The sequence below is a fragment of the Apostichopus japonicus genome, chromosome 22 (genome assembly GCF_037975245.1).
Source record: "Apostichopus japonicus isolate 1M-3 chromosome 22, ASM3797524v1, whole genome shotgun sequence".
NCBI classification, from domain to species: domain Eukaryota; kingdom Metazoa; phylum Echinodermata; class Holothuroidea; order Aspidochirotida; family Stichopodidae; genus Apostichopus; species Apostichopus japonicus.
The window spans coordinates 392,962-405,007 of record NC_092582.1 but is presented as its reverse complement, the minus strand read 5'-3'; the positions used below and the strand labels follow the sequence as shown (position 1 = coordinate 405,007).

The 12,046-nt window shown below is 38.1% G+C and overlaps 1 protein-coding gene across 4 annotated transcripts in view; it reads right to left on the bottom strand.

Moving 5' to 3' along the window:
* Positions 1-5,172: 5,172 nt before the first annotated feature.
* Positions 5,173-12,046, bottom strand: part of LOC139964363 (heparan sulfate 2-O-sulfotransferase 1-like) — a 76,079-nt gene continuing 69,205 nt past the window's right edge. For all 4 annotated transcript variants that reach the window (XM_071965912.1, XM_071965911.1, XM_071965910.1 and 1 more), the window contains exon 8: positions 5,173-7,469. In XM_071965912.1, coding sequence (XP_071822013.1) covers positions 7,246-7,469 — 224 coding nt within the window. In that variant the 3' untranslated portion in view covers positions 5,173-7,245. The remainder of the gene's footprint in view (positions 7,470-12,046) is intronic.

Here is a 12,046-nt window from a genome sequence, read left to right as displayed (position 1 = left end):
TACCCCTGAGATTTATTAAAATGAGTGACTTATTTAATGAATAACAAAGAAAAATGTTAGGAAGGAACACAAAAATTTAAAAAAAAAGTATAAAATATGAATATAAAAAACAAACTACACTTCTGTTTTGACATATATGTAAATATATGAACATATCTTACTAAGCAGTTTGATGAATTGGAGGATATGATTGAATATCTATCTTAAAATGTCAACTTATGAATAGTTTCTTTTGATATGTTCAATACTGGAAAGCATTATCATCTAAGTCAGGCTGACAATTTACTTGAATACTTTCATGTACACATCATTACTCCTGTATACAACAGCTTCGAGGTAAGCACTTATCAACTTGTCTCAGGGTTGAAAATATAATTATGCAACAGCTCTTTACCTTTCATTCTAACTTATCTAAAGCTTTTATAATAATAAATATCTCCATTACCGGTATAAACAAGTGGGATTCGCACTGATTTGATAAAATCAGATTAAGTCATAGAGTGACCCTATCCACATTGTCTATTCCATTATCACATGATCAAAACAATACCAATCTTTGTGGTCTCAGCAATTGTTGGCTAGGAATAGGTGCGGGGGGGGGGGAGGGGGGGGAGGGTAACTATCACACAGTAATCTTCCTACAATAGTTTCCGAGGTGCTTTAAGCTGATAAGGCTGATAACCAGCTGCTTGCATCTTTTTGGATGAGATCAAATATTTGAAATATAAAAAAAATTTACAGATCATAATTAGTAATTTGAATGATTGAATCAATTCCCCATGGTAAGCTGTAGCAATGAAATACAAAGAAACTACAATCAAAAGCTGCAACATACTTTCTACAGAAACACAGTATTTGTGATTTAATCAGTTCATAGACTTAAACACTATTTGCCAATATTTGTTAACATATTATGACATGGATTATAAACCCCCAAACCGACAATATTTCATACTTTTAGGGATTTTACAATTATATATTTAAAAGGAAAACGTTTAACGTGTAAGAAGACGTGCCTCTGAATTCAACAGATGTTTAACATGCAGCAATTAATGAAGGCACTCATTGTGGTGTGAACGAGAGATTGAAACAATTATTCTACATTTGTGAGACTCACTGTAAACTACTGTAATGTTCACAACAATCAGAAAGCCATAAGTCAACTTCACTTAATAAGCATTTACAGTCTATGGAAGAAGAAAATGAATAACAAAGAAGTGACACCAACAGTTTAGTTCTTATCAGAAGAACAACAACATCAGTTCTATAAAGTAACATCCCCCTGGTATGGTACGTCTAATGTTTCAAAGTTCAGTTAGATTCCCATATATGAAGACCTGATCAAACATTTTTCGTAACTTTTAAGAACTAAAACAAATCTTGTAAGCAAAGAGAACACCTTTTGCCTCTCTCCCACAAACAGATCCTACCAAACCATCCTCCTACAAACCAATCCAAAACCCTAAACATCCTCCTACTCAACCATTCATCACCCTCCTACTAAACCATTCTCCCTTTACTAACCCACTCCAATTGTCTGCACCATGAACCACCAAAACCCCAACCATCCTCCTACTCAACCATTCATCACCCACCTACTACACCATTCTCCCTTTACTAACCCACTCCAATTGTCTGCACCATGAACCACCAAAACCCCAACCATCCTCCTGCTCAACCATTCATCACCCTCCTACAAAACCATTGACGATTATACTAACCCACTCCAATTGTCTGCACCATGAACCACCAAAACCCCAACCATCCTCCTACTCAACCATTCATCACCCACCTACTAAACCATTCTCCCTTTACTAACCCACTCCAATTGTCTGCACCATGAACCACCAAAACCCTAAACATCCTCCTACTCAACCATTCATCACCCTCCTACTAAACCATTCTCCCTTTACTAACCCACTCCAATTGTCTGCACCATGAACCACCAAAACCCCAACCATCCTCCTACTCAACCATTCATCACCCTCCTACTAAACCATTGACGATTATACTAACCCACTCCAATTGTCTTCACCATGAACCACCAAAACCCCAACCATCCTCCTACTCAACCATTCATTACCCTCCTACTAAACCATTGACGATTATACTAACCCACTCCAATTGTCTGCACCATGAACCACCAAAACCCCAACCATCCTCCTACTCAACCATTCACCACCCTCCTACTAAACCATTAACCCTTATACTAACCCACTCCAATTGTCTGCACCATGAACCACCAAAACCCCAACCATCCTCCTACTCAACCATTCACCACCCTCCTACTAAACCATTAACCTTTATACTAACCAACTCCAATTGTCTGCACCATGAACCACCCAAAACCCCAACCATCCTCCTACTCAACCATTCATCACCCACCTACTAAACATTCTCCTTTTACTAACCCACTCCAATTGTTTGCACCATGAACCACCAAAACCCCAACCATCCTCCTACTCAACCATTCATCACCCTCCTACTAAACCATTGACGATTATACTAACCCACTCCAATTGTCTGCACCATGAACCACCAAAACCCCAACCATCCTCCTACTCAACCATTCACCACCCTCCTACTAAACCATTAACCCTTATACTAACCAACTCCAATTGTCTGCACCATGAACCACCAAAACCCTAACCATCCTCCTACTCAACCATTCATCACCCACCTACTAAACCATTCTCCCTTTACTAACCCACTCCAATTGTCTGCACCATGAACCACCAAAACCCCATCCACCCTCCTACTCAACCATTCATCACCCTCCTACTAAACCATTAACAATTATACTAACCCACTCCAATTGTCTGCACCATGAACCACCAAAACCCCAACCATCCTCCTACTCAACCATTCACCACCCTCCTACTAAACCATTAACCCTTTTACTAACCCACTCCAATTGTCTGCACCATGAACCACCAAAACCCTAACCATCCTCCTACTCAACCATTCATCACCCACCTACTAAACCATTCTCCCTTTACTAACCCACTCCAATTGTCTGCACCATGAACCACCAAAACCCCATCCACCCTCCTACTCAACCATTCATCACCCTCCTACTAAACCATTAACAATTATACTAACCCACTCCAATTGTCTGCACCATGAACCACCAAAACCCCAACCATCCTCCTACTCAACCATTCACCACCCTCCTACTAAACCATTAACAATTATACTAACCCACTCCAAGAACCACCTCATTCGCCATTGTCAGAATAAGACTCATAGTGAACCTATTTAATATTTTATTTGCCCACAAAACTGAAATCACTTCAATGAGATGTCACAATTTGAAACAGCAGACATGTATGATGCTGACAGCTGCAATGGAAGTCCAGTACTCAACAGAGCTTGGAAAGATAATAAGCATAGCATTATATACAACAAATGACACAGTTGGAGGATTTCTCCTCATCTTACAAGACCACTATGATGTTAATACAAAAGAGGTAGCTCACAGTGATATAGCGAAACAACCACACAAACTAACAAAAACAAATATGTTCTGGTACAAAGCTTTGCAATGGATTTGCTGGTGTGCTCAGTTAAGTATGGTTAGATTTCTTAAATAATTTATCCTGCTTCATCACTGAGGAATTATTGCATAACTTCAAAGAAACAATATTACAAAATGTGGACACAGTACTTTCAGTTACTGTTTGATACAAATCTAAATATTTTAATGCAAACAGATGCAGTAGATAACCAGACAGCGAAACTGCAGTGTAGTTTCGATGATGCTACATGAATAATCTTACATGAATGTGACACGCTAGGCTGTTGGGTATAGCCAGGATGAACAACATACTTCAATCTAAGCGCAAAATGTATTGAGATATTTATGACAAACAACATTCATATTGGCAGCTGATGACTGAGATGGAAACTTTTCTTGTATTCAGCCTACAGATTGATCTCTATCAAAGACAACAGGCTTCTTCTGCTCATGTGTTACACCTACAAGCTGTATTTTAAGCAGGCACTGGGCAATTTTTACCCTCTGGTCCCAAGATTTTGCATCTGGTTTGCCTTTAAATCATCTAACTAGGCGCCAGTTATTTTCGTAAACAGCGCTTGAACATTTCCCCAACGTTACTACATCCAAACCTGAAGTTTTTATTTGGCACTGAAAATTGTGAAATACGGCAGAAACTTCAACAAATGGAAGCAAAAATGTAATACGGATGATTCACAATAAAATCGTCCATTCCAATAGCAACGTTGTATGTATACCAACAGTACAACCTTCATTACACACCTTTGTGCATAAGCATGTATGCAGCGACATACATGGCAACTCCAAACGTTACCGACACACTTAAGTCAATGGAGATTTGATTCTTATCTATGGATGCCCTTAATTTCCAATTGCCAACAAGCTCTCCTATTCTTATGAGACGAAACGCACATGTTATCTAATAGGCTGGTCCATCGGAGATACAGTAGATTATAAAACAAGGTTTTCACAATCTGAAACCTCTTGACCCCAAATGACCTTTGACTTCACCAAAAACAAAAACACAAACTACATATTAAATATGAGATTGGTCAAAGATTCCCTTCTTGAGACATATTGTTTACAAGGTTTTCACATTTCACACACACTCATCCGCATGTATTAGGTTACGATTATCTTGTTAGTCACAAAGCCACTTTGGATAATGAAGAAAAAGGCAAAGAACTGAAACAACTATGATGTTGATACAAGACTGGCTCACTGGGATATGTTACATTAAAACTAACAGTGAATCAACATAAAACATACTGTTATAATCTATAAAATATTAACGAAATGTATCGCTCATGAATGATGAATCAAACATAGTTAGGACTTAGCACCTACCATCTCCTCCTTCAAAAATTATGTGTTTGGTATACTAAGGACAAAAGAAAATAAAACAATAGACATGTCCTTAGTACGGATCCCAGAATGATTGGTATAAGGTCTGATCATTCACTGGATGGGAAACAACATTGAAATATTGGTGGGAGATAAAACAATAGACATGTCCTTAGTATGGATCCCAGAATGATTGGTATAAGATCTAATCATTCACTGGATGGGATACAACATTGAAATATTGATGGGAGATCAAACAATGGACATGTCCTTAGTATGGATCCAGGAATGATTGGTATAAGATCTGATCATTCACTGGATGGGATACAACATTGAAATATTGATGGGAGATCAAACAATGGACATGTCCTTAGTATGGATCCAGGAATGATTGGTATAAGATCTGATCATTCACTGGATGGTATAAACATTGAAATATTGGTGGGAGATAAAACAATGGACATGTCCTTAGTATGGATTCCAGAATGATTGGTATAAGATCTGATCATTCACTGGATGGGATACAACATTGAAATATTGATGGGAGATAAAACAATGGACATGTCCTTAGTATGGATCCAGGAATGATTGGTATAAGATCTGATCATTCACTGGATGGAATACAACATTGAAATATTGGTGGGAGATCAAACAATGGACATGTCCTTAGTATGGATCCAGGAATGATTGGTATAAGATCTGATCATTCACTGGATGGGATACAACATTGAAATATTGATGGGAGATAAAACAATGGACATGTCCTTAGTATGGATTCCAGAATGATTGGTATAAGGTCTGATCATTCACTGGATGGGATACAACATTGAAATATTGGTGGGAGATAAAACAATGGACATGTCCTTAGTATGGATTCCAGAATGATTGGTATAAGATCTGATCATTCACTGGATGGGATACAACATTGAAATATTGGTGGGAGATAAAACAATAGACATGTCCTTAGTATGGATTCCAGAATGATTGGTATAAGATCCAATCATTCACTGGATGGGATACAACATTGAAATATTGGTGGGAGATAAAACAATGGACATGTCCTTAGTATGGATCCAGGAATGATTGGTATAAGATCTGATCATTCACTGGATGGGATACAACATTGAAATATTGGTGGGAGATAATAGCTTTTAACTCAAATGAACACATCTAAGTAAAAGGCAAGAAATGATCCAGCCATTTGGTACCATAATAAACTGAAGTATTGAGAAGTCAAGGTAAAAGTAAGCAATGTCCAGATGTCTTGTCATGGCCTTCGATTAACTAACTCTTCTCCAAATCAACTCCCGACTCAAAAATAAAAATATTTTCATAAATTTGGCATCATTGTTCTATTGATGTTTTTGCTGTAGCTCACATTTATATAGGTGATCTTTCTGGATATATCTGTTGGTTGAATGTCACCTTACAGAAATCTGTGTTGTCTTATCACCCACCAGTGAGGTATAGTAGTTATCCATTACTACTTGTAGCTACCAATTTCTTCTAGTAGGTTTTATCCGTTATAACATGCGACTACCAGTTAATACTAGTGGCCACCAGATACTACTAGCTGTTACCACATATTACCAGAGGCTACCAATTAGCAGTTACAGGATATCATTGGCGGTAACCGGATGACAACTGGTTACCGGATGCTACAAGTGATTCCAAGAGCAGTTACCAGTTACAACTACCAGATACTAGTGGCTGCTACCAGATACTACTAGCAGCCACTAGTTAATATTAGTAGCAACCAGCTACTACTCAAGGCTACCACATACTATTTAGCCACTACTGGTTAACACAGGTACTTGCTGTTTTCCAGTAGTTTTTACCTGTTACTACTAGTGACTACCAGTTACTACTAGTAACTACCACTTACTTCTAGTGGACACCAGATACAACTTGCAGCTCCCAGTTACAACTAGGGGCTACAGGTGCTTGTAGCTGCTACCAGTTACTTTTTTATGACTAGCGGCTACCAGTTACTACTAATAACAAAGATAAGGAAACCTAGCTGCCAGTATAGATTTTCTTGTTCTTTTAAACCTACAATCTCAAGCACAGAAACAAATTTAATCAGGTGATAAGTTATACAAATGCATGAGCAACTGAGCATAGAGATGTTGTAATTTCTACTTCCTAAGGTTAACTGAATCAAGAAAAGGATAATAATTATAAAAGAAAGCAAATGTAAATAATAAAACGAATGTTAAGTACCACTGAGTGGAAATAGCTGACCTTTATCAACCAATGCAAAAGAAAAGTAAATAACTGGTTGATTTGACTTCTCAATTTGAAGCACTTTGTGTCATTTTATACTGTTCAATGTCTCTTGTTTCTACACAGCCATGTTTGATCCTACTGATGCTTAAGTACTGCTACCTGGGTCGAACTTTCTCATACGTAAACTGTCGTTCAAGCGCAGCCACACGACCTGAGTTATCTTCTCCCAGGGAACGCTGCTTGACAGCATGGAAGTTTTCCAGCACAAAGTTGTAAAATTCCTCCTCCATTTGCCAAACTGGATTTTGACGAAAAAATTCCAATGTTTCCTCAGACGGGTGATCCTTCCTTGAAGTTTTTCTCAAGTGAGATCTTTTTCCTTAAATAAAAAAAGGAAGGATAGTTTTGTAGAGATCTTGTACAGGTAATCCAAGAAACATGTATACATCTGTTACACCTTTTCAAAATTCCCAACATACATATCATGTTGCCTGAATGAAATTATGTTACATGTACACTGGATTGAGCACACACTAGCAAGCTATGCTAAATTATATTACATGTACACTGGATTGAGCACACACTAGCAAGCTATTCTAAATTATATTACATGTACACTGGATTGAGCACACACTAGCAAGCTATTCTAAATTATATTACATGTACACTGGATTGAGCACACACTACAAAGCTATTCTAAATTATATTACATGTACACTGGATTGAGCACACACTAGCAAGCTATTCTAAATTATATTACATGTACACTGGATTGAGCACACACTACAAAGCTATTCTAAATTATATTACATGTACACTGGATTGAGCACACACTAGCAAGCTATTCTAAATTATATTACATGTACACTGGATTGAGCACACACTAGCAAGCTATTCTAAATTATATTACATGTACACTGGATTGAGCACACACTAGCAAGCTATTCTAAATTATATTACATGTACACTGGATTGAGCACACACTAGCAAGCTATTCTAAATTATATTACATGTACACTGGATTGAGCACACACTAGCAAGCTATTCTAAATTATATTACATGTACACTGGATTGAGCACACACTAGCAAGCTATTTCTAAATTATATTACATGTACACTGGATTGAGCACACACTAGCAAGCTATTCTAAATTATATTACATGTACACTGGATTGAGCACACACTACAAAGCTATTCTAAATTATATTACATGTACACTGGATTGAGCACACACTAGCAAGCTATTCTAAATTATATAACATGTACACTGGATTGAGCACACACTAGCAAGCTATTCTAAATTATATTACATGTACACTGGATTGAGCACACACTAGCAAGCTATTTCTAAATTATATTACATGTACACTGGATTGAGCACACACTAGCAAGCTATTCTAAATTATATTACATGTACACTGGATTGAGCACACACTAGCAAGCTATTTCTAAATTATATTACATGTACACTGGATTGAGCACACACTAGCAAGCTATTCTAAATTATATTACATGTACACTGGATTGAGCACACACTAGCAAGCTATTCTACAATGTGCCAAAGAGTAATCTGATGATACAACATGCTTACATGCATACACATAGCTGCATTTTATTGTGATATATGATATATACTGTACATGTGTATTATGTATTTAGTGTACCACAGTTGTCATATGACATGCAGATATATTAGCATCTATGATACTTATGTTGTGAAATGTTGTCTGCCAAGCTGACCTACACATAACTATGTAGCTTGATAAACATGCAGTCTGCAGCCAACATATGACATGACAAGTATAAAGATGTTGTCTGGCAAGCTGACCTACACATAACTATGTAGCTTGATAAACATGCAGTCTGCAGCCAACATATGACATGACAAGTATAAAGATGTTGTCTGCCAAGCTGACCTACACATAACTATGTAGCTTGATAAACATGCAGTCTGCCGCCAACATATGACATGACAAGTATAAAGATGTTGTCTGGCAAGCTGACCTACACATAACTATGTAGCTTGATAAACATGCAGTCTGCCGCCAACATATGACATGACAAGTATAAAGATGTTGTCTGGCAAGCTGACCTACACATAACTATGTAGCTTGATAAACATGCAGTCTGCCGCCAACATATGACATGACAAGTATAAAGATGTTGTCTGGCAAGCTGACCTACACATAACTATGTAGCTTGATAAACATGCAGTCTGCCGCCAACATATGACATGACAAGTATAAAGATGTTGTCTGCCAAGCTGACCTACACATAACTATGTAGCTTGATAAACATGCAGTCTGCCGCCAACATATGACATGACAAGTATAAAGATGTTGTCTGGCAAGCTGACCTACACATAACTATGTAGCTTGATAAACATGCAGTCTGCCGCCAACATATGACATGACAAGTATAAAGATGTTGTCTGGCAAGCTGACCTACACATAACTATGTAGCTTGATAAACATGCAGTCTGCCGCCAACATATGACATGACAAGTATAAAGATGTTGTCTGGCAAGCTGACCTACACATAACTATGTAGCTTGATAAACATGCAGTCTGCCACCAACATATGACATGACAAGTATAAAGATGTTGTCTGCCAAGCTGACCTACACATAACTATGTAGCTTGATAAACATGCAGTCTGCAGCCAACATATGACATGACAAGTATAAAGATGTTGTCTGGCAAGCTGACCTACACATAACTATGTAGCTTGATAAACATGCATTCTGCAGCCAACATATGACATGACAAGTATAAAGATGTTGTCTGGCAAGCTGACCTACACATAACTATGTAGCTTGATAAACATGCAGTCTGCAGCCAACATATGACATGACAAGTATAAAGATGTTGTCTGGCAAGCTGACCTACACATAACTATGTAGCTTGATAAACATGCAGTCTGCCGCCAACATATGACATGACAAGTATAAAGATGTTGTCTGCCAAGCTGACCTACACATAACTATGTAGCTTGATAAACATGCAGTCTGCCGCCAACATATGACATGACAAGTATAAAGATGTTGTCTGCCAAGCTGACCTACACATAACTATGTAGCTTGATAAACATGCAGTCTGCCGCCAACATATGACATGACAAGTATAAAGATGTTGTCTGGCAAGCTGAGACCTGACACGCAGGTTTGCTGCCTGCCAATATAACACATATAGTTTATCATGTGCTAGTTGACATAAAACATACACCATGTAGTAAAATGCTGCCTGACAATAGGACACCAGTACAGTAGTTTCATATCCTATACCTGCCACAAAACATACACCATGTAATAAAATGCTGCCTGACAATAGGACACCAGTACAGTAGTTTCATATCCTGTACCTGCCACATAACATGCACCATGTAATAAAATGCTGCCTGACAATAGGACACCAGTACAGTAGTTTCAAATCCTATACCTGCCACATAACATACACCATGTAATAAAATGCTGCCTGATAATAGGACACCAGTACAGTAGTTTCATATCCTATACCTGCCACATAACATACACCATGTAATAAAATGCTGCCTGACAATAGGACACCAGTACAGTAGTTTCAAATCCTATACCTGCCACATAGCATACACCATGTAATAAAATGCTGCCTGATAATAGGACACCAGTAGAGTAGTTTCAAATCCTATACCTGCCACATAACATACACCATGTAATAAAATGCTGCCTGATAATAGGACACCAGTAGAGTAGTTTCAAATCCTATACCTGCCACATAACATACACCATGTCATAAAATGCTGCCTGATAATAGGACACCAGTACAGTAGTTTCAAATCCTATACCTGCCACATAACATACACCATGTCATAAAATGCTGCCTGACAATAGGACACCAGTACAGTAGTTTCATATCCTATACCTGCCACATAACATACACCATGTCATAAAATGCTGCCTGATAATAGGACACCAGTACAGTAGTTTCATATCCTGTACCTGCCACATAACATACACCATGTCATAAAATGCTGCCTGACAATAGGACACCAGTACAGTAGTTTCATATCCTATACCTGCCACATAACATGCACCATGTAATAAATTGCTGCCTGACAATAGGACACCAGTACAGTAGTTTCATATCCTGTACCTGCCACATAACATACACCATGTCATAAAATGCTGCCTGACAATAGGACACCAGTACAGTAGTTTCATATCCTATACCTGCCACATAACATACACCGTGTAATAAATTGCTGCCTGACAATAGGACACCAGTACAGTAGTTTCATATCCTGTACCTGCCACATAACATACACCATGTAATAAACTGCTGTCTGACAATAGGACACCAGTACAGTAGTTTCAAATCCTATACCTGCCACATAACATACACCATGTAATAAAATGCTGCCTGACAATAGAACACTGGTACAGTAATTTCATATCCTATACCTGCCACATAACATGCACCATGTAATAAATTGCTGCCTGACAATAGGACACCAGTACAATAGTTTCATATCCTATACCTGCCACATAACATGCACCATGTAATAAATTGCTGCCTGACAATAGGACACCAGTACAGTAGTTTCAAATCCTATACCTGCCACATAACATGCACCATGTCATAAAATGCTGCCTGACAATAGGACACCAGTACAGTAGTTTCATATCCTATACCTGCCATAACATACACCATGTAATAAACTGCTGTCTGACAATAGGACACCAGTACAGTAGTTTCAAATCCTATACCTGCCACATAACATACACCATGTAATAAAATGCTGCCTGACAATAGAACACCGGTACAGTAATTTCATATCCTATACCTGCCACATAACATGCACCATGTAATAAATTGCTGCCTGACAATAGGACACCAGTACAGTAGTTTCATATCCTGTACCTGCCACATAACATACACCATGTCATAAAATGCTGCCTGACAATAGGACACCAGTAC